Below are 24983 nucleotides of genomic sequence, written 5' to 3'. Positions count from 1 at the left end.
ATTCATGTAGTCTGTTCACTTTTTAAAGTAGACTAAACAGATTAAGAGTATTTATTTTAACCGATACAGATTGTTTAATGCATATTCGCTTTATTGAACAAAGAATTTTGAAGAATAACGAATGTATAATGTTTCATAAAAAGTCACTTGTCGGCGTTTTCAGCATCAGTTTTATGGCATACATTCAGTCCTAAACCAAGTTTCTTGTCTACACCAGGAGTGAGAGGGTCTTTTGTAACCATGACCAAACCAGTCAACAGCTTTGTAATAAATTCCAGCCCATCTTCTGCACCACCAGCCGTTACAAATTTTAACCATGTCATTCTTGAATGCCTTATTACATCGATCTTTGCTTACGCCGAATGTGTCTCCCTGAAATAAGTTAGCAAAAAGTACATACTAGTATATTATTTCTATACATATTACTATTGTAGATCAATCTGACTAAAGTACTTGATCTTCAACAAGCATTTGGCTGAACCATCAAGATAGCGTCGAATGACAAAGGGTGAGAATAATGTGCAGTCAGACCTGGGCTCGAACCCGGGACGGCTCACTTACTGGGCGAGTGCCCTACCGACTGAGCTAACCGGCTGTCTGACACCTTACGTGACCAAGTCCGTACCATGACATATGATTTCTCTCAAAACACGAGGGCGTGGTCGCGATGTGGTCGTCATAAGAATTGTAAATATGAAAAAACCAGGCTAAATATAGAATATGCTCAGGTTTCATAACTCTACCTTGCATTTTAACAAAATTATGTCCCTTTTTAACTTAGCAGTTTTTGGTTAAGTTTTTGTATGTAAGCTGGTATCTCAGTGCCCACTAATGGGAATGGATTGAAACTTCACACAATTATCCATTGTCATGGACTGATTTCCATTTTACAGTTTCCATTACCATGTTTTGATATTTTACAAAATTATGTCCCTTTTTCAATTTTTATTTTCATTCAACTGACAAGGCTGTTGAATAGTCGAGCGTTGCTGTCCTCCGACAGCTCTTGTTTGTTAGCCGATTATTTGTTTTTCCTTGTTTGATTTTACAGAAAAACAAACAACGCACCAGTATGGTTTCTGTAACCGCTCTCCCTGACTTCAATATTTCACATTCAGAAGTTCACATTCTCATGAAGTGATTTCACAAATATGTATCCGAAAATGGTATCGTCTGTTTATCTGTTTAACTGAATGAAAAGTTTTTTCATTATTGATTTTTGTTTAATCTTTTTAATGCGCAGCTTCATACTTTGGTTACATTATATATTTTTCATAATAAACTTAATTTTTGGGCTCTGCATTTACGATTTCGTCGTGGTCGTGGTCGTCTTCTTCATTATCATCATCATCATCATCTAACAATAATAGTTATACTTATTATCTTCTTCTTCTACTCCTCTCTGTATAGTCTGATTTCAAGTACTTAGCCGTAAATGGTAAATACATCTCTAGCATGTTATAGATGAAAACATGACGATCGTATTTCAAAGGTCGAAATATAAAATATTTAAAAAATAAGTATACATTTGTAAATGCTACATGACGCAGGTATAAATAACCAATGGCACGGTGGCGTAGTGGTAGCTGTCTGACTGCCATGCACGTTACCACGAGTTCAAAATAATCTCAGACCATTTTTATTATTTTTTTTTTAAATTCAGTGTAATATGGTTATCGATGTTACTTTTATACTTAAAGGTTTGATAGATAAGTATGGCAATATTTCTACCTTTTAGGTGTGGTGATAAAACTGGGTGGGTTGGGGATGGGGGCGAGTGGGGCGGGGGCAGGGAACGGTCCTACGCAGGAGTTGAACCAAAAATACCGATTGGAAGCTAAACGTTTTGTCCGCATTTGAAATTGTGAAAAATATAAAGAAATACGTACGCAATATTTATATCGCCATTTAGTTTCAGAAACAGAAAATAAACGGAATATTCATGAGTGCCAGGTCAATACTTACGGACAATAACACGACATTAAATAAACATTACAGTTTGAACTCATCTTACATTCTTTTCACGTGCTCAGGTATGGTATGATACCTATGCACGTGCGCAGGTATAGTATGATACCTGTACACGTGCGCAGGTATGATATGTAGGTATTCATTTTGGTTACTTACCCGCAGAGAACAATAGAATAGTTGTGTAATCACGGTTACAATTGTCCGGTATGTGTCTATACGTATTTTATGAATGAAACGCTAGACAAACGTTTACAGTTTATCAACAAATATGTTGGAAAATCAAAATGCTATATATATATATTATAATGATATAGAACAATTATCATTTAAATGTAGCAATGATTTAGCGTTATTTTTTAAATATAATTTGATTTTAGCCCTGCACCCACGTGTCGATCAACCCATTGCTGTGCGGTTCTTACCGAGTGTAATCTTTGTGACTGGGTATAGACATAACTAACACATCAGAGTCCCCACGTCTTGGGACATATTTTTTCGAAACGAAATGCTACACAACACAAGTCTTAATATACAGATAAACGGACAAAATTTTAAAATAGTCTTTGTCTAAATTCCACTTTCAGACACAAACCAGCCCGCTAAGCTCAATAGGGAGAGCGAAAATCTATGGATCACGGGGTCGTGAGATCGATCCCCAGGAAAGGCATATCGTATGTTCTTCGTCATAAATAAAATTGTGTCTGAAATAAGTCTTCACCCTTGATTTATATATACAATAAGTTATAACAAAAAAAACTTAGATTAAAATTTGTATATATAAAATCTTATAATTGTTTTCATATAGCATTTTTTGCCGATTATCAAAAAGGTATCATATAAGTTATTATTTATAGTAAAAAAAAATCTATGTAAGTCCACACAAAACTCTTTACCAGGTAGAGATAGATCAAAATACACCTTAAAATTGGATGTAACATGCATGTTGTACCACAGAAAAATGGTCTCGATTTATCCCTACAGCTTGTAATAAATAAGTTACAATATAAGCTATTTATAGTAAGAACAAAGGAACATAATTCTAACAACAAGTGTGCCTCATGGTGGTGAACATTTGTGCCAAGTTATATCAAAATCACTCCACGCATGAAGAAAAAAGCTCCGGACAAAGTCATTCTTGAATTTGGCATTTGACCTCTAAGTGTGATCTTGACCTTAGACCTAGGGACCTGATTCTTGCGCACAACAATCCGTCTCATGGTAGTGAGCATTTATGCCAAGTTACATCAAAATCCCTCCATGCATTAAGAAGAAATGTTCCAAACAAAGTCATTCTTGTATCTGACCTTTGGCCTCTATGTGTGACCTTGACCTTCGACCTTGGGACTAGGTTCTTGCGCATGACACTCCGTCTCATCATGGGGAACATTTGTGCCAAGTAATATTCAAATCCTTTTTGCATGACATAGTTATACACCGGACAGGAAAAATGTCCCATTGAACTTTGATCTCCAAGTGTGACCTTGACCTTTAAGGTAGGGTTTTGGGTATTGCGCATGACACTCCGTCTCATCATGGAGAACATTTGTGCCAAGTAATATTCAAATCCTGTTTTGCATGACAAAGTTATACACCGGACAGGAAAAATGTCCCATTGAACTTTGATCTCCAAGTGTGACCTTGACATTTAAGCTAGGGTTTTGCGTGTTGCGCATGCATGTCGACTCATCATGTGGAACATTTATGCCAAGTAATAATAAAATTCCTTGATGGATGACAGAGTTCTGGACCGGACAGGAAAAAAAACCCTATTGACCTTCGACCTCCAATTGTGCCCTTGACCTTTGAGCCAGGGGTCCGGAATTTTCGCAAGACACGTCGTCTTATTATGGAGGACATTTGTGCCAAGTGATATTAAATCCTTTAATGAATGACACAGTTATGAACCGGACACGAAACAGGCCCTGTTCATGCCATGTTAACATCTGACTTCCAAGTGTGACCTTGACCTTTGAGCTAGGGGTCTGAAAGTTGTGCATGACACATCATCTTATTATGAGGTACATTTGTGCCAAGTAATATTAAAATCCCTTCATGGATGGCAGTTATGGACCGGACAGGAAATAAGCCCTGTTGATCTTTGACCTTCAATTTTGACCTTGACCTTTAAGCTGGGGGTCCGGATTTTAAGCATGATACGTCGTCTCATCATTGAAAACATTTGTTCCAAGTAATATTAAAATCCCTTCATGAATGACAGAGCTATGGACCGGACAAGAAATTGCGGACGGACAGAATGACGGACGGACGGAAAAGCGCATTCCTATAGTACCCGAAACTGGTTTTCAACCAGTAGGGGACTAATAAAGATCTTTGGGTAGAGGGTTAGGGATACTGCAAAACAATATCTAGAAACACAAGGTACAAAAACCTAAAATATTAAATTAACAACTACGTTTCATGATGGGATGGTGTGTGTGTGTGTGTGTTATTAGAATCCCAAGCAAAATCAGTAGGCATGCTTTAATTCTGGCAATCTACAATTGTTTTATTCCTTATTAGATATTGATCAAAATAAATTATCTTACTTTAAATACAATCAAATTGTTAAAATGTTGTGAAATTAAGGACAAAGCACTTTATTCTACTTCATCATATATAGATAGGTAAATTGGCAAATTAACATAGGGGTTAGACCAGCAATACAAAGCTTTGGTGACTTGTTCGGAAAACGTTTATTCTACTTTATCATAATATATAGATAAGTAAATTGGCAAATTTACATTAGGGGGTAGACGAGAAATACAAAGCTTTGGTGGCTTGTTCGGCTACATGTTTCATAGCTTTTAGGAAAGAACCATTGCTGGAGAAAGTGACACCAAGATAGTAAAACTTATCAGTGATATCGATTTGCTTCCCACCAAGTTTGAAGTTGAAATTTCTTAGTTGCCGGACTCCAAAAACTATTACCCTAGTAAAGCAGCTAATATTCACTTTTAAGTGTCATTTGTTTTAGGAGTTATAAAACTGTCTAACCTAATTTGAAAAGATATTTCTGATTCTGAAACAAAAGCGTTTTAGTAAGGATTTACCTGTAGTCGTGTTTGTATCTAACATATCGACAGAAATTCTCAAATACATTAAAAAAGAATAAAGTGAATTATGGCCGTCTGGATGTATTGAACCGCTTTGAAGGATATCAATATGTTTACACAAACAATACGGGACTTCTACTGTTAAACTGAGAGGACATGCTAATACGATTTTCCAAGTTGGTGTGTAACTACAAATTTAAAAAAAATCATATAGTACGTATAAGAGCAACTGGTTTTACTCACATATCAGTACATGTAACAGACCTTTAGCTTGTCACGTGCTTGTGCTGGCATTGCAATCAGGCGTTGCAAATGATTTAGTTCGTTGCAATTAGCAAATTATTCAAGAAGACTTATATATACTCACACATGAGTAACAGACATAGTGCTTGTTGCAAACTGGTACAAAAGTGTGCATGTACGGAACAATGTCCCAAGCATTGCAACCGATCGTTGCAAATGAGTTAAGTCGTTGTAATTAGAATCTTATTGAAGAGGAATAAGATATACTCACACATGAGTAGCAGACATCGTGCTTGTTGCAAGCCGGTGCGAAAGTGTGTTTGTACGGAACAATGTCCCACGCATTGCAACCATTCGTGTCTGGTGCATCACCACAGTTGTACGCCAGGGACACCCCAAGCACCATTACAAACACAACAATGTAATACATTGCTCTTGAATTGTTCAGTAGTGCTGCGATTAGAAAAACGTTTAAACAAGAGATGTGTAACTTGAACCTAACACAAAAAGTATAAGGAATCCTCCGTGAAAAAAGGTAAAAAGAAGATTACTATATTTTCACGAAATACAGTTTTCAAGAAATGCAGCTGTTAAACATATCAATTAAACCCAAGAAAGATATACAACTGTCTTTCTATGCCATTTGTTTAGTATTCTAGGCACTGGCAATAACTGCAGGCAGGTCTCATTTTTACATGTTCCGTCTGTATATAAATATCAAAATTTAAAACAATAAAAACAGATAAACATGTATAATCTGAATAATGTAAATCAAAACAATACTTAATATTTACTTAAGATGTAAATAGTATTCGCTTAGACTAACAAACTTTAAAACATCAAATTATAAAGCATTATTAATCATTTTGTACAAATAGATTGATGATGATTAGAATAATTACTTTGAAATAAAAATATCAAGACAGAACTATCATGTAATTGAACTGTACTAATTTTAGGGTACAAAATTATACCATGAGCAAGAAATAACACTACAACCTACCTGCAATGCTCCAGAATAGAACTACAATCGCCTGTCTGTCTATGGGAAATCACTACACTTGTTGAAAGCGTTTAAGCCGGAATACCAAACTTATTAAAATCTCTCTATATATATTTTTCCAAAAGGAAGTTTTGAGAAAAAAAAAAGAAAGAAAGAAATAGATAACATCATGTAAATGTATAAACTTGACAATAGAACTAGCTTGCAATCTGTTTGTTTAAAACTTGTTTTATATACACTAAGTTATCACGAAGAAGAAGAAGAATATCTGGTTAAGTAGTATTATTTGTAGTCTTAAGATCTGTGCTAGTAATTTAAAGTTTTCATTAATTACTGGTTCTATAAATATGAATAACAATAGAAAACATATCATAATGATACATTTGTCATAATATAAAACGATCTGTCTTTTTTTTTGAAATATTTTCGTAAAACTAAAAAGGTACGTCGCCTGATCATAGACATTGGACACCAATATGGTCCAGACATGTCCGAGTGGTTTAACCACAGTGGAAATTTTAAATGGATTACTAGTAACTTAGGAAATGTCGTAAATTAGGTATAAAGCTTTTTAGATAGTTTATAAATATTTTGACAAAGAAAACAGGGGTAAATATTCAACATGGAAAGACAAAAGGGAAAAAAACGCAGTCTCCCTACACCGCAAACTAGAGCAGAATAGACTAGAAAAATGGACGTGCACGGAACACACACACGCACTCACGCACGCAAACACACACACACACACACACACACACACACACACACACACACACCCGCACACACCACACACAGAAACGCAAACAGACAAGCAGGAATAAAACACATTAGTCAGTCAGTCAGTCAGTGTTTAAGTTTAATAACAGTCCATCCGCCCTTTCAGACACAGTGAAGCATAGAAATGCAACGTAGAGTATAGACCGCAAAAAAAACACACATTAGGGGACCGCCGGCAAAATAAATAGTGAGCAACTAACATCAACCATAGGTAAAGTTGAGGGGGTATAAACGAAATAAAAAAGGAAAGAAACATCACCAACAAACAAGAAAGTATACGTAAAAAATGCTCAGGTATTAGTGATAAAACACCAGATTATATAAAGTAAAACATATATACAGTGTCAATTTGAAGTTTAATTACACCAATGTACTCAACAAACTGTCTGAAGTGTAGAGCACTAATGCCTTAACATTTAGGGGCCTTAATTTATAGAAAATATGATAGTCGATTACTTTATAATTTATATTGATAGAAATTGTAGCTGTTGCCATTAGTACAATATAGATTAAATACTGTTCTATATCTATAACAGTATGAGTTTGATCACAGCCTCAGATCTAGTCAACCACTCAACAGTCTTTCTTTGAAGCGTTTTCATCCGGATCCTTTCTCTACGGCTGGAGGAATTAGAAAATAAGATTTAATTTTGTAGCATAAAATTCATTAATTGTTTTCTTCCACCAGACAGTAGTAACATCAACACCAGTTGAACGATACATTATCACATTTATATATTTGAAAATATTTACCCTCTCCCATTTCATTCCATTGAAAATTATCGTATTCATTTTGTATGAATCATGAATGTTACGATAACTATTTTTTCCGACGACCACCTGTTGTGAAGGAGAACGTTCAGATGACGTCGCAGTTAAATTGCTCTGTCTGCTGAACTGAAAGACCAGGAAATTTAGTTAGTATGACTTTCCAAATAACTATTGGTATGTATAGCAGTTCATTAGTAGTCTCTGTCATTATCTGTATCACTCAGTACTTCATCAATAGCCTTCGTCCATCTATAATGACAGGTACAGGATTGATGGCATTTACAAAGTATTGTGTAGGCGAGGTGAGCTAAAGAACAACACCAGCAAGATGCTGCAAATGGTTGTTCGGATGCACATCAACAACGGATGAAGGAGAGGGATGTTGTCTTCCCGGATTGCTACCGGTACCAGCCTCTTCGAGTTTGGACTCTTGCTCCATCCAAAACCAATAGCATCAAAATTTGGAAGGTCTCAGTCCAAAGCACTCCTGTCTGTATGCATGTCTGTATATATGCTCCTTTGACATTCTCATAAAACGGGTCTGGTTTAGGTGACAATGGTTGTAGTTTGGGCATCTTTTGAATGAGTTTCGTTCCCATATTTGATATTCAGACGGTCATATCTGACAGACTTTTAGCTCCGTTCCATCCCTAGTAAACTGCAATGAAACAGCTTCTTCAAACATCTTGTCCGTATCTGCATCTGCATCTCTACGTTTTTCTTGATTGCACCCTCGTGTCAGCTGTTTTGCAACGGCTGTCTCTCATTTTATATTGGTTAACAGTATTTACTGGACATGTAATTGAACAAACGTTTGATTTTAAATCAAGTTTGTCGTGCAATTGAATAGAACAGTCACAGATTTTTTAAATATAAAGTCTATCTATGTCATCGGGCATGCTCTAAACAAGAGTCTCGCCATACAACATGACAGCGTATGTCATGCAAATTAGATTGTCTTTCGGATGCCGAACTTTCTAATATAGAGTTATCTAGCGTGACAACACAAACGTCGTGATATTGAATGTTTTTCATATGATTGTATATCGTGTATAAGTAGGAGCGGTCAATCGCTTAGTATTACCTCGAAAGTCTCCGGTGTAAGGGTGAATATAGTTCATAGCAAATATCTTGATGGAAACACATTAGACTGTATTCATTCACTTCCTGTTTTCAAAGATATTTCTACATTTATTTCAAAACTAGAGTTTAACTTTTAGGACTATAAAAGAGATTTAATTGCTCGATTACAATCACTTGACAGCTTTCGAGCAATATATTTGGAAGCTAACATTGAAGACAACAAAATCGCTTCCATATTGTCTATAAACACCACCTAAATGTAATGGGAAATTAGATTGTTCAACAGCTATGTTTATGCAATATTCGTAAGATAATTATGCCTGTAAAATATTAATTATATATATTGTAATACTTTTATTACATATGAACTGCCTTAAAACATCACGCCATTGTTCAATGATATTGAATTTCACTGTCTTATAAAACACGACTGGCAGAGTGGTAAACTGTTTGGGCAGTATCTTTACAGATATACACCATAGTGCAAGAAATTTGTGAAACAGTTGTGCACTTCCGGTGAAAAGTATGAAACCTGGCCTGATTGTTGATGGATGTATATTCCTTCATTTTTTACTGGGAAGCAGGTTGTAGATATTCAAAATGGCCGCCAGAATTCAAGATGGCCGCCATAATTAACATTTTTGTGACAAATGCTGTAGCATTGTATACATAGCAAGAAAAACTTAAAGCAAATGCAGCAGATAGTACAATTTAGCTACAGATAAGCTCTATATGCAAACAGAAAAAAAGTCCAAAATGGCGGCCTTATCCAAGATGGCCGCCATAAAACCATTTTCTTCATGAAAATTGTTCTTCAAATGGACGAATTGTGCGAGATTATGAAACGTTGCATGGTACACGTAGAACATATATTTGTGAAGTACACTCCTCAAGCAATTTAACACTAACAGTGGATAAAAAATTTAATATGGCGAACAAAATTCAAGTTGGCAGCCACATAATATTTTTTCCATAAGAATTGTGCGTCTCTTGGTCATAATGTGTGAAAATTTTGAAACATTGCATGTTAGTATAAATATTTGTATAATACGCCCCTCTTTTTTGTAATTGTAAAACTGACAGTGAATAAATATATTTATTATGGCCGATAAAATTCAAGATGGCCGCCATAATTTTTTTCCCATAAAAATCTTTCCTCAGTTGAGCATATTGCATGAATATTGTGAAACGTTTAATGATGCTATATAGATTTGTAAAATATGCTCATAAAAGATTTAATACTTACACGGGGTGAAATAGTCCATGAACATGACCAATGAAGTCCAAGATGACCGCAAATAATCAGAAGGAATGGATTTACTTCGGAAATACACACCTAACCTCGTATATCTACAATAGGTCATAGTAATTGCCATTGGGTTAATTATTCATTTACAGCCCTGATTGTTTATGTTGGTATATGTTGTCCTTCTGTCATTGACTGGTCCTAGATTTAACATGCCCTTTTAGTTTAAACATGTTTCATTCCAGCAATAAACGAAACATTTACAAAATAATATTAATACCCCTGTCTTGGTATGTCGCAGCAAGGCTGCCAATGTAGACAAATCTGCAGTCCCTCATGTGTTAACAGCTCCATTATGGCAGTATTGACACAATAGTTATGTTGCACATGTTCTGTCATACGAATTTATTTGTTATTTTGCTGGGTTTAATGTCGCACTGACACAATTATAGGTCATATGGCGACTTTTCAGCTTTGATGAGGAAGGAATACCCCAGGTGCCCCTCCGTGCATTATTTCATCACGAGCCACAGACCCTCCGTAAGCCAGCTGGATTGCTTCCTCACATGAAGAATTCAACGCCCCGAGTGAGGCTCGAACCCTTATCGATGAGGGCAAGTAATTTTAAGTCAGCGGTCTTAACCACTCGGCTACGGAGGCCCCTCTGCCATACGAAAGGACAACAAACTTCTAAACTACTCGTATAATGGCAATTTTACATTACCCTGGGAAATAGCAGATGTCACACTGTAACCCCAGAGTAGTGCTGGTTTCTTCGAGTTTTCACAACAGAAGAATGTGGTCTGATCACAACTTGCTTTGAGAATATCCTACAAGTAGATTTCCCATACGATGTCACACCCTGTTGAGAATTCTTGGAAGAACCTTTACATGTATGGTGGAAGTACCTATGGTGAATACTCAATGAACGCTTTAGTGGGACCCGTTTTCAGTCTATTCAAAATTGCAGCCCCATCCAATAACACTGCATTAATTATGGATGCTTCAGTTGATGTGACACTCGTAGACAGATTCTCAAGTTTTGACAGTAGTTCTAGAATTGTTTCTGACCGCAAATTACCAAACGTGGAGAGAACCAGAAATGAATTTTAGTTTTTCAGTTAACTTGGCTGAATGAAGAAAATTTACGAAACATGTAAGGATTCTTTTCTGAAAGGATGACAACATCTCAGATGTCAACGGGTAACCTTCTTGAACAGTTGGGTGAGGTCAAATGAAAAAAAATACATGGTGTCTGCTGATTCAGAGTCTGACGTATAGTGTGCGGTCCATCTACTATTACTGGCCACAGTGTGATCAAAACTTGGCATTGGCCTGTTCCGCTTTATCTGTTTGGCGATTGCGTATTCGTTCGTATGACGTAACTGGACTCTAGCGGAGACTGTTGCGGTGAGCAGTAGCCTTGATAATGTACATTGAGTGGCACAACTCCTCTCTAAAGTCTGCATTACTGTGATTCAGGTTTGCAGGACATTGCAGTAGATGTTTGGCAGTTTATTGGCATATAAGACAAAGCCTTATTTTAATACCCTACTTATCTGGTGTGCATCTGACATGCTTATTTATAGTAGAAGTCAAGCATTATACAGAAGTTAATTCTTCCTACTGTAAATGTCATATTGCAATACTATATGCCGTAGAAATAAAATCTAAAATATCTTTTGGATGCATTTAATACAACAAAACAAAATAATAGCAGACTCGGTTTGACTGAGTCTATTCATGAGAAGTACTGGATAGTGCAACACCCGTCACGCCACCTAGCATTGGCTTTAGCGGAATTCTATAGATACTGAATGGGTTCCAAGATCTGAAAGAACCATAAAATATAACAACACTGAATCCTCGACCAAAAGCTAGCCACATTATTACCATTGTTTTATGCTGAAAGAAATTGTAAACAGTTTTAGGCTATTGTATAGTAAGTTCAGTAATATAAGAATACATAGCAGCAGGTGGGTATGTTGTTTACAAATTAATGGGTATATAAGTAGCACAAATTAAGGATTGCTTATAGGCAAAACAGTAAATAGACAATAGCACAAATTCAGTACTTCATAGTTCTTTAAAATTCATACGTTTACAAACTTTATTTTTTTTTGTGCAAATTAACTGGTTTGGATTCACAACTTTTTTATACCTTTTATACACATCTGGACTGGAAATTGTATTTTTATGCTTTTATTGTTAGTAAATTATCTCAACTATACATCTGTGGCTGTGTTGCAAAGTTCTTTTTTACTTTTCATCTCAGCTTTGAAAACAAACACATATTGATATAAAACAGTTTTCCCTTTTACTGTATGCACTGTACACGGAATATATAACCGATATATACCGAACACTAAAACATTTTTGCGATGAACCTTGTTGATGTATGTTTCAAGTTCCATGTTTGCAATATACCATCTTACCGTCGAGTTTTGGTAATACTTTGTGTATTAAGGTTTACTATAAGTCCGTTTGTTAATTGTGTTTCTGTTTTCCCTAAATTGCGAACTGAAGCAATCGTATGTACCTCCATCAAAATGAATGTAGCTTGTTTTTAAAGAAAGCTTAGATAAAGATAGCATACCTATAATGGTTAAGATAGTTAAGAATGGGTACGGGCGACATTTTCAATTGCAAAGAAGTAGCAGTATAATTGAGGTCATACGACCAGGATTTCTTTCAAAGATAATATTGAAAAAGTAAAAAAAGTATGTCAGATTCTGTTTGCTATAACCGACCGAAATAACAATGATGAAGAAAATAGAATATCCTTTATTGGCTAATATTTCAACCAGTCAGTAAGAAGCATAGCTTCCTGGTGAAGATACAGTATTTTTCTTTTGACAAACGTGAATACCACTATTGTTCCTTAAATAACTATAGAACACCTGTTATCAGATAGTGGTTACTTTGTCATAAGGCGATTTTCCTTCAAATAACCAAATATTCAACAGTTACTTTTAACGTGTTTTTTATTTTACTAAATAAGTTTTGAAACATCGTTGAAAAATAGGGTTCTTCTTTCGATGCAACTTTACAAATTTAGTCGATAAAAGTATTGGAAAATGATACAAGGAGAAGGTTTTCTTTTTATACAGACAAATAGGACTAGGAGTGCTGTAAGGGCAACTTGGTTCCTTGAACGTGGCTTCCTGTCAGACTTTAGTTCTTGTCTTGTCTTTTTCCTATGCCATTTGATAACATTGACAGCAATCTTAATGTCTATTGTCTAACTATCAACTTACAATTTTAAACTGATAGCAAAATTTCCTTACGGCTGTCAAAACAAGCGACTCTAATCAATGACTAACAGCTATCAAAAAACAACAACAAAAAAACAACGTCAAAACATAAACAAACGCAGCTTATGGAAAGTGTAAGTTGTGACTCGATCTTAAATGTTCACCATTCGAAAGATCGTGTGAAGGCATAAGGACAGTAGAATTATTATAATTGAGAAACAATGTTAGTCTGCAGCTCTTTTTGATACAATGGACATGTAATATATACACACATATGAGGAGATTATTTGTTTGATTATGAACACTTGGTAGATTTTTGACATGACTAGAATACTGTAACAATAAATCCATAATAAGGATAAAAAACCAATTATTCAAACCGGCATACAGTTTTATTTGGATTAATTTAATCTTTTTATTTTTTTCAATGTCGACTAAATACTTCATACAGTTTGTTTAATGCATATTCACTTTATTGAACAAAGAATTTCGAAGAATAACGAATGTATAATGTTTATAATGTTTCATAAAAAGTCACTAGTCGGCGTTTTCAGCATCAGGTTTATGGCATACATTTAGTCCTAAACCAAGTTTCTTGTTTACACCAAGGGTGGGAGGGTCTTTTGTAACCATGACCAAACATGTCAACAGCTTTGTAATAAATTTTAGCCCACGATCTGCAAAACCAACCGCCGCCACAAATGTCATACATGTCATCTAGGAATGCTTCGTTACATCGTGACAAGCTTACGTCGAACGTGTCTCCCTGAAATTAGTAAAATATATGTATTATACTACTATATTATTCTTTTAAATATATTTGGGTAAAAAATATGAAGCGCGAAGAACCGCATTCCTAAATTACTCTTTATTAGGATTTGATACTTTTCTGCGTAATTATTTTATCTAATTTGCAGATTTTGCACAGAACAGAACACAACTTTTATTTCACCCAAGAATAAAAATACAGCATGATATTATAACAAATGTGATTGTGAGTAAAGATAAGAAGTGGTATTCTGGTCAAATCTGTAAAAAGTTTAACAAAGAGATATAAAGAGTATTTTATTTTCAAAGAGCTCCTTGAAACTGATCGATGCATCACAATTCGATGTCCCATTTCATCAATACGATAGTAATATCATATGAACAATAATTATTTGTTCGTAGGAAGGTGTAGGAAATGCATTTAGTGTCAAGAAACAGTTACCCACTTAATAACTAATAATAACTAGTTGATATTGTGTGATAGAACAGTGTCATAATGACGTTGGGCCGCTTTAGAGGTAGTGCTGTCGCCATAGTGACGTAAGATAAATTATGTGCATGTTCTGAAATCTTTTGTTTAAACATTTACATTTAAAAGATTCTTATCAATGTTTTGAAAAATAGGACCAAAAATAAAGATATTAGAGCAATTTCCGGGTATTTTTTGAACACCTCTCGTTCTTGATCATATATAAATGGACATACCTACATGTATCAACAATAAAAATAACTTAATAATAATTCAATAAATTGGTAAATTAATATTTGGGGTTAAGCGAGCAAATGCAAAGTTTCGGTGGCTTGTTCGACCAAATTTTTCTAGCTTTTAGAAAAAAAAAACATAGCTGGAGACACCAAAATGATGACACTGATCAGTGATATTGATTTGAAAGTTGAAATGTCTTAGTTGCCGGGCTCCAAACACTATATACCTTAGTAAAACTAATATTTACTTTTAAGTGTCATTCACTAAAGGAATAATAAAGAGTGTCTAAACGTATATGAAAATCTTGTGATTCTAAAGCAAACGCAATTTACCTGTAGTCATTTTTATATCTACTATATCAGCAGAAATTGTCAAATACATCAAAACTTTGTGTAAGTAATTACGACCGTCTGGATGTAGTGAACCAGTTTTTAGAATATTTAAATCATGAATGCTTGATCAATATATATATATTTTAACAAAATGCCAATAAGATGTTTCTTGTTAATATAACTGCGAAGTAATATGTCAGTACATATAACAGACTTAGGCTTGCCGTGCGCTTGTGCAGAAATAAGCCTCTACGGAACAATGTTCAGCGCATTGCAACCATTCGTTTCAATGAATTAGGTTGTCGCAGTAGGATTGGAATTCATCATAAAATGAATTATACTCACACATGAATAACAGACATCGTGCTTGTTGCAAGCTGGTGTAAATTTGTGCTTGTAAGGAACAATGTCCCAAGCATTGCAACCATTTGTGTCTGGCGCATCACCGCAGTTGTTGGCTAGGGACACCCCAAGCACCATTACAAACACAACAATGTTATACATTGCTCTTGAATTGTTTAGTAGCGCTGCAATTGGAAGACAATTTTAAGAAAACGGGTGACTTGAACCTAACAGATAAATAAGGAAACCCCCGCGAGGAAGGGAAAAAGTAGATTGCTATATTTTCGCTAAAATACAAGTTTTTACGAAATGTAGTTGTTAGATATATTAATTCACCCCTAGAAGGATATACAACTGTCTTTCTATGTCATTTTATTAGCATTCATGGCACTGCAATAACCGCCGGCAGATCCCATTTCTACCTGTCCCGTCTATATTATAAATCAATGTAAATAAACAGGTAAGCATATATATTCGGAATAATGAAAATCAAAACGACACTAAATATTTATTCAACATGTAAACAGCATTCTTTTTTGTAAAAATAGATCGATGATGATTAGAATAATGACTCTAAAACATAATAATACCACTGTATTAACTTAAGGGTTCAAACATGATTTCATGAGAAAGATATTACATAGCAACCTACCTGCAATGTTCCCGAAGTGAACTACAGTCTATCTAGGGGAATCACTACACTTATTGAAAGTGATTAAGCTAGAATACTAAACTTCTAAAAGTCTCTCTCTATATATATTTCGAAACGGAAGTCTTTGAAAATTTAAAAACAAACAAAATAGATAACATCAAGTAAATGTATAAACAAAAAAAAAAACCCAAAAAAAACTTGACAATATAAATACCTTTCAATTGATTGTTTAAAACTTGTTTTCAATACAGTCAGTTATCTTGTAGATGAAACTCCATGGAAGCATTAATACTTAGTCTTAAGATTTGTACTAAATGTTGCAGTGTTTTTTTTTAAAATAATTTGCAGTGTTAAATTTGCATAAAATTAGAAAACGTATCCAAATTATACTTCTGTCGTAATATCATGTGATCAGTCATTAAAACAGTATGTGGTATGCTGGATGAAAAACCTGACTCAGATACATTACATTCTAATTTTGGATCTCTTTTGCAAGAATTCAGCTTGTTAATCTCCATAATCAAGCAAATTGTTGTGCAAAAGTTAGATGATCTCATAGACTTGATATCGTAAGTAACCCTTAGTATTTTAAGTCCCATAGTCTTTTTGATTTATGTTAGAAACTGATTTAATAGCTGTCCAAATATAAAAAAATGCATAATTGCATAGTTCGAAAAGCACCTCTTTCAATGTTGCACATGTAATTATATTGACAGAGTCATAAAGGGGGTAATAAACAGAATGTTATTGACTTTGTTAATCAGACATTTAAATCTACATTTTGTATTATGAATTTATTAGATATCAATTACTATCCTAATTAATATATGTTATATTCATAACAAAAACTGTGATAGCAACGTTATAGCAAAAGCCATTATAACCATTTAAGTTAGGGTGAAAAGGGACCCTCAATTTTAGATAAAATCGGTGTCCCACGACTATTTATAATCAAGCGACCGAATTTTTGTTATTTTTTTTCAAGCCAAACAAAGAACAAGGTACCGAAAACTGAAAAATAATCAACCTAAAAATGTGAAAGTTTGTCAAATCAAAATTCAATGTTTAAGCAATCTTTTGCTATTTGAAATACATGTACTGATGTTCAAGGACTTTGCTACATTAACTATTTAAGCTCCCTGTATCAAACTGAGTTGTTGAAACAAACCAAAAGCAAAACAATATCAGTCAATTGCATTTTAATTAATAACGTTGAATGCGATGAATAAAAAAATCAAAAGAAATATTGGATGAGTCATGCGTAATGCAATAACAACAAATAAAGTCAAACATACTGTTTAGTCCGATACAAATGCGACACCGAAATTGTTGTTGAGGTATATGACATAAGTTTTCCATGACACAATTCATAATGCAACTTTTTCGTTTCAAAATACTGCCAAATTTTCAGATGACGCTTTTGAATATGGTTTTTTACTTGTTTGAAAATGTGCACATAAACATCATTAAATCTTTCTATATTTAGGTATGATAAAAACGTTCGGCGTTGCTTTTTGTTGGACTGTTTAATTGTTAACTCAGGTCTTATGGTATACCACTGCTTCAACAAAATATTTTTTGAAAAAAACCTGTTCTGGCCATGAATAAAGTCCGATAACGATTTTAATAACAATAGCTGCCCAAAAGCCTTGCGCTTGACTATTCAACAACTTCTAAGTTTAACAAGGACCATGACTGGACATGACTTACAAAACCATATATTGGTAACTTACCGAGGTTTGATGACTGGAAGCACTATGTAAAATTTTGATCAAATGCATGTAGTTTCTGAAATACACCTTGTTTTTTAGGGACATGCTAAACTTTTACCAAATATTTTAGGTTGAAAACGAATCATATTTTGTATTAAACTCAGTCAAGATTATTTTTATTTCAAAAGGTTAGATGACACAAAAGCGTTATGTAAAGTTTTAATCCAACACATTTATTGGTTGCTAAGATATGAACTTACATGCAAAACTTATCCAAGGTGAGGATGTCAACAAAGGCGACACCAACCCCAGAGTGAACGGAATAGCTCTCACTATTCTTCAAATGCACTGGAATTTTGAAAAGTTAGGCAAATTAAATGTGTATACCAATGTACATCAAATATTTACACACAATGTTTTGAAAAAAAACAAGAGGACCATGATGGTCCTGAATCGCTCACCTATCCCCACATGACCCAGTGTTGAACTGAGTATGACTTCATTATTTCTATTATTTGACATAGTGACCTAGCTTTTGAGCACATGTGACCTAGATATCATCAAGATAAAAAATTCTGACCAATTTTCATGAAGATCCATTGAAAAATATGGCCTCTAGAGAGGTCACAAGGTTTTTCTATTATTTGACCTAATGGCCTAGTTTTTGAAGGCACGTGAACCACTTTTAAACTTGACCTAGATATCATCAAGGTGTACATTCTCACCAATTTTCATGAAGATCTCGTGAAAAATATGGCCTCTAGAGAGGTCACAAGGTTTTTCTATTTTTCGACCTACTGACCTAGTTTTTGACCGCACATGACCCAGTTACAAACCTGACCTAGATATCATCAAGCTGAACATTCTCACCAATTTTCATGAAGATCCGTTGAGAAATATGGCCTCTAGAGAGGTCACAAAGTTTTTTCTATTTTTAGACCTACTGACCTAGTTTTTAACCCCACGTGACCCAGTTTCGAACTTGACTTAGATACCATTAAGGTGAACATTCTGACCAATTTTCATGAAGATCCATTGAGAACAATGGCCTCTAGAGTGGTCACAAGGTTTTTCTATTTTTAGATCTACTGACCTAGTTTTTGACCCCACATAACCCAGTTTCGAACTTGACCTAGATATCATCAAGGTGAACATTCTGACCAATATTCATGAAGTTCTCATGAAAAATATGGCCTCTAGAGAGGTCACAAGGTTTTTATATTTTTAGATCTACTGACCTAGTTTTTGACCCCACGTGACCAAGTTTCAAACTTATCCTAGATATCATCAAGGTAAACATTCTGACCAATTTTCATGAAGATCCATTGAGAAATATGGCCTCTAGAGAGGTCAAAAGGATTTTCTATTTTTAGACCTAATGACCTAGTTTTTGACCCTACGTGACCCAGTTTCAAACTTGACCTAGATATCATCAAGGTTAACATTCTGACCAATATTAATGAAGATCTCATGAAAAATATGGCCTCTAGAAAGGTCACAAGGTTTTTCTATTTTTAGACCTACTGACCTAGTTTTTAACCCCACGTGACCCAGTTTCGAACTTGACCTAGATATTATCAAGGTGAACATTCTGACCAATTTTCATGAAGCTCTTTGGAAATATATGGCCTCTAGAGAGGTCACAAGGTTTTTCTATTTTTAGACCTACTGACCTAGTTTTTGATGGCACGTGACCCAGTTTCGAACTTGACCTAGATATCATCAAGATGAACATTCTGACCAACTTTCACAAAGATCCCACGAAAAATGTGACCTCTAGAGTGGTCACAAGCAAAAGTTTACGGACGGACGGACTAACGCACGAACGGACGCACGGACGACGGACGACGCGTGATCACAAAAGCTCACCTTGTCACTATGTGACAGGTGAGCTAAAAATGAAATTTTTGCCAGAAAGTGATATTGCATGTTTACTTTTTTGAGTATATATAGGTTCAGTATTCCATATTTGGGCAATTTGACTATATGTGTCTCAAAAGTTAGTACCAATAAAAAGTCTCGGTTTTAGTGTTCTCAGACCTCAATAGAAAGTCATGCTGCAATAATAAAAACAATAAAATTACTTTACACAATAAGTTTTAGTACAGTTAATGTTTTAAGACTGCGTGAGTATATCCACACACTTAACTGAATGTTACGTTGATGGCAAAAAATGATATGCAGCATGTCCGGTTAAAATTGTTCATTTTGAGTGTAACTCCTTTTGGGGCCTCTGGAATTATATATGAAATTTCAAAGAAAATGTAATATGTCTTAGTTGTTTATATATGCACTGGATGCTATAGAGGATAAACATTCATTTCTTAATTACATGTTAATATCAATGTACCGCAAATTTTAACATATTGGAAACGTCACATCATCATGTAAGTGCCGTCTGATGGAGAACCCCCAATTTAGGGCCTCTTAGTCTTTAATTTCACTTGAAAATTACATTTGTACGTCAAATTATATTATATAATTGAATCTTTCCACTCTATTATATATTTAAGTCGGATTTACCTTAACCTGTAATTCAAACAACATATTACTTTCATTATTATTTCTTATCACGTGCACCCCTTTTGGGACCTCACGAAAACTTGAATAGGGATATTTGAGCCTGGTATCCACCCTGGCTGAATTCCATATACCCCAACGAACATTTTAATGTATGATACCGTATTGTACTAAAAAATGCCTACGGATTTTTTTCTCGGGGCTTTTGTAGCGAATGCCCCAGTTTTTAAATGCTACATAATATTTTATTCTATTTTTGAATGATAACAAATATCCGTATCATTTAAATCATATTTTATTTTCTTAAACACCTTTTTACTTCTATAAATCCCAAACTGAAAAATAACCTTTTTCTTTTAATATAATACACCTATTTATAGTAATTTCAAACAATGCAATTCACATGAAAAGCGTGAAAAACATGAACAAAAGTCCGCCGACGCTGATCCGCCGGTAAACATAATCCTTAAATTAACACACATCCGCCATGCCGGAGGATACATATAAATGAATAATATTGCATACTTTGCAACAGTTCAAATTTATAATAAGTTCGCGTACTTCGCGACACTCCCATACCGGAGATTACTCAAAGTCATCTATGTACTCTTGTTCAGCTGTTATTACAGAATCCACTTCTTCATCACCAATGTAATATGTTTTCTTCGTAAAAGTTAATATCAACGTTTGTGTTCGGGTTGTGACATTCGAGGGCACTAATGCCGTGGATATCTCTTCTTCTTTGAGATATTCATCAGCACTGTTTTCACTTATATCTCCATAAGACCTTTCTTCTATGACTATACAGTCATCACTTTCATTTATATCACTATCACTAGTAATGGCATCATCACTTCTACTAATGACATCACGAACACTGTTGACATCATCAGACTCAACTACATTGTCGATCTTATTATCAGTTTCACTTATGACGTCATTATTATTTGTACTCGTGACGTCACGAACGTCCTCTGTAACACTGCTGATGTCACTATAATCCAGTTCATCAGCATCCATTTTTTGAAATGTGTTATCATTATTTATCTGTTGACCTAATTCTTCAGTATCAACAGAATCAGATACACTCTGAACAATCACTTCACTTTCTCCATGGTGACACTCTTTTTCAATTTTATCTACTAGTAATTCATTCACTTCTGATTCATCATGATTGGAACACATGTCAGTTTCGTCGTTGTTCTCTTTGTTGTCAACATCTGTATCTGCTTGAAGTAATGATAAGTTATAATCGCTAACAGTTCCAACAAAGTCACGTTCTTCAAGCTCTCCATTTTGTTCTGCCAGTAAGCTAAAGATGCTTTCATCATCACTAATTTCTTCATAATACCCATGTTCTTTAATATCCCCTCTAAGTGCACAACACGCCTTTTCCCTCGCCGTTGCTGCATCATGTTTATGTGTCAATATCAAATGTTTGCTGAGATAGCTTCTCCTGATAAATTTCGATGAACAATTATTTTCTGTACAGTTCCAGAACTCTATTGCTGTGTGCTTTTCTTTAATGTGTCGTTTTAGATTTCTCATATTTTTGTAATATTTATTACACGTATCGCACTGAAACATTTTTGACAATTTTAAATTATGTCTTTTATAAATGACAGCCTTACAATGATTTACTCAATGTAAAATATCTTCTGAAAACCTCGTGCAAACTTTATTGTCTTTTATTTATAGATACTTTTGTTCCGCCAAGCGATTTGCACGTGAATTTCATGATATTGTTTTACTATAATACTATGCTCCGCCGCAACAAAAATGTCCACGTGAACTGCATGGGAATTAATTTTACTTTGCTCCGCTAGAAAGCAGTATTCACGAGAATTTCGTGTAAGTACATTTTTATTGAATATGCTCCGCCGAAACAAAATGCCCACGTGAACTGCATGGGAATTAATTTTACTTTGCTCCTCTAGGAAGCAGTGTTCACGAGAATTTTGTGGAAGTACATTTTTATTGAATATGCTCCGCCGAAACAAAATAAAACTAAAACTACGATTTTTATATGCTGTATAAACAGTTTCGTTAACTGTATTTATGACAGTTGGTCCTTTATTTTTTGTCTAGCACTTTCCGCTGCTGTTCGGGGTGTCCTTAATGTCTTTCCAGCTTCATCTGTAGTACCACATTTATCACTATGAAAATATGTTTCACCAGCACTAGATGACGTCTCAATAGGAAAAAGTAGCTTAAGGGGACGCCCAAGCACTTTTCCTGAAGAAACTTTAACTTTTGCTGATCTAATTTTACCGTCACGGCTTTGAATTAAATTCACTATATTTCCTAACTTCCAACTTCCTCAGGCAAATCCTCTTTTAGCAACACTATGTCGCCTATACTTGGTTGATCAGAAGATTGAATTCTCCCAGTTTTTAATTGTGTTTGAGTCCTTTCCCGAAGACTCAACAGGTAATCGTTGCGCCAAATTTGCCAGAACATGTTAATCAATTTCTGACCCTTTTTCCAAATTTCTAGAAGACGATCACTTGAACTATAACAAGCTAAAAAATCAGAATCCATGTCATCTGCTTCCAATTCCGGAATACCTGTACTTGGGTTTAATGTTAAAAAATGACTAGGCGTTAATGTGATGCTGGAATTTACGTCATCACCTACGTAGACAAGAGGTCTTGAGTTCACGACCGCTTCCGCTTCTTTCACTAATGTTTGCAACTGAATAAGTGTTAAAAGTCTTCGGCCTAACGTTTTTCGAAACACTTTTTTTATTATGCCTACGAGTCTCTCGTAATAGCCTCCCATCCACGGAGCAAGTTCCGTAATGAAATTCCAAGTGATTCTGGAGTTAGACGCATACGTTTGAACTTCATCACTATGGAGCGTTCTGTTCCATATTCGATCTAATATTGAACTGGCAGCTTTGAAATGCGAACCATTATCACTGATCAACTGAACAGGGGTGCCTCTTTGAGAAATAAATCGTCTCAGGCACCTTAAAAATTCTTCAGTAGACATATCAAGCACGACTTCAAGATGCACGGCTCTAGTCACGAGACAGGTGAATAAACAAACCCACACTTTCTTTGGTGTATCATTTGATTTCACATAGATAGGACCCAAGTAATCTAAACCTGTTCGTGAAAATGGCCTACATTCTGTCACTCTAGATGGAGGTAAAGACGGCATCGGCGGCATCTTATAAGGACCTCCGTCAAAGCGGCGACACACTGTACACATATGTAGAACAGACTTTATTGTTGCTCGACCATGTGGAATCCAGAATCTTTGTCTTGTTTTTGCTAACGTTTGGGAAACACCACTATGCAGAATTTCTTTGTGTATTTTGTCAATGAAAAGATATGTCAAACGATCTTTTCTTGGCAGAAGTACTGGATGTTTGGCATTTTCACTGATATCCGCATTCTCTAATCTGCCTTTGCATCGCAGTAGTCCAACTTCATCAATATAAAGACCTAATTGTTGTTGCAGATTGTTTTTCTTTGCACTTCTAATTGACTCAAATTCATCAGCAAAGTGTTTTCTTTGAACATGTAGTAACCACATTTCTTCTGCAGTTTTCATTTCAGAACTTTTCAAGCTTCCATTTGTGTAAGGTAACTTGCGTATTTTTTGTATAAATCTTAGAGCCAAAGCTGTCACTCTTAGCATTTTTGTAACAGAAGAATATTTTTCACTGTCGATTTCAAAAGGAGATGAAAACACACAAGAATTTTATTTTCACGGGTAGAAATTTGTATCATAACATTTTCTGAATCATTTATTTCCTCTTTTGCGCAGGAATTTCTTTCACATACGTTGCCGCTGTGTTTCAACCAAGTGCTTTCTTGCTCATGAAGCCACCATGGACCATTCCACCATAATTCAAAAACACTAAGTTTTGTTAAGGAACAACCTCTAGAAGCTACGTCCGCCGGATTCTGATCTCCTCAAATATATTCAAACTTTATTTTTTCATCTGCCTTTATTTCACTAACTCTGTTTCTCACGAATATGGGCAGATCTTTATATGATTTAATCCACTGAATAACACACTGAGAATCCGTCCACACGTACATGTTTTTAATATCTAACTTCAATTGATCACGCACAAATTTCAAACATCGGACACCTATAAGAACAGCCATCAATTCTAATCTGGGTATAGTTATTTCTTTTAAAGGAGCCAGTCTGCTTTTAGCAAACACTAGATTCACTTGTGTGTCTGATTCACCTTTTTGATGAAGATATATTGACGTAGCGTAGGCGTCTACGGATGCATCACAAAAACACAATAAGGTGTATTCAGTATTTTGCCTACACGTATACACTGCCATGGACCGAGAAAATGTGAATGCTGTTATCTCTTCTAGGTTCTTTTTCACGCTCGACCAGGTATCAAGAATATCGATTTCTTCTAGTGGATCGTCCCAGTCAAATTTTCTCTTCCATATAGTTTGCAAGAGAATTTTTCCTTTTAACAAAACTGGACTTAACAACCCCAGTGGATCAAAAACAGAAGCAATCTGTTTCAAAATGATTCTTTTTGTTAAGCTGTTTATTTCACTCAAGGA

The 24983-nt window shown here is 35.0% G+C and overlaps 1 protein-coding gene and 1 long non-coding RNA gene across 2 annotated transcripts; both read right to left on the bottom strand.

The window, feature by feature from the left end:
* Positions 1–230: 230 nt before the first annotated feature.
* LOC123523684 (uncharacterized) lies at positions 231–16326 on the bottom strand. Its single transcript, XR_008370086.1, has 3 exons — positions 16202–16326; positions 15553–15734; positions 231–372 (listed from the first exon to the last, which is right to left on the bottom strand). It is a non-coding gene; the product is annotated as an uncharacterized LOC123523684 (long non-coding RNA).
* Positions 16327–22737: 6411 nt separating this feature from the next.
* LOC128555446 (uncharacterized) lies at positions 22738–24081 on the bottom strand. Its single transcript, XM_053537723.1, has one exon. The coding sequence runs from the start codon at positions 24079–24081 to the stop codon at positions 22738–22740; it is 1344 nt and encodes a 447-aa protein (XP_053393698.1).
* Positions 24082–24983: the final 902 nt, after the last annotated feature.

This window comes from Mercenaria mercenaria, chromosome 3 (assembly GCF_021730395.1).
Source record: "Mercenaria mercenaria strain notata chromosome 3, MADL_Memer_1, whole genome shotgun sequence".
NCBI lineage: Eukaryota > Metazoa > Mollusca > Bivalvia > Venerida > Veneridae > Mercenaria > Mercenaria mercenaria.
This window is presented reverse-complemented; position numbering and strand designations above follow the sequence as displayed.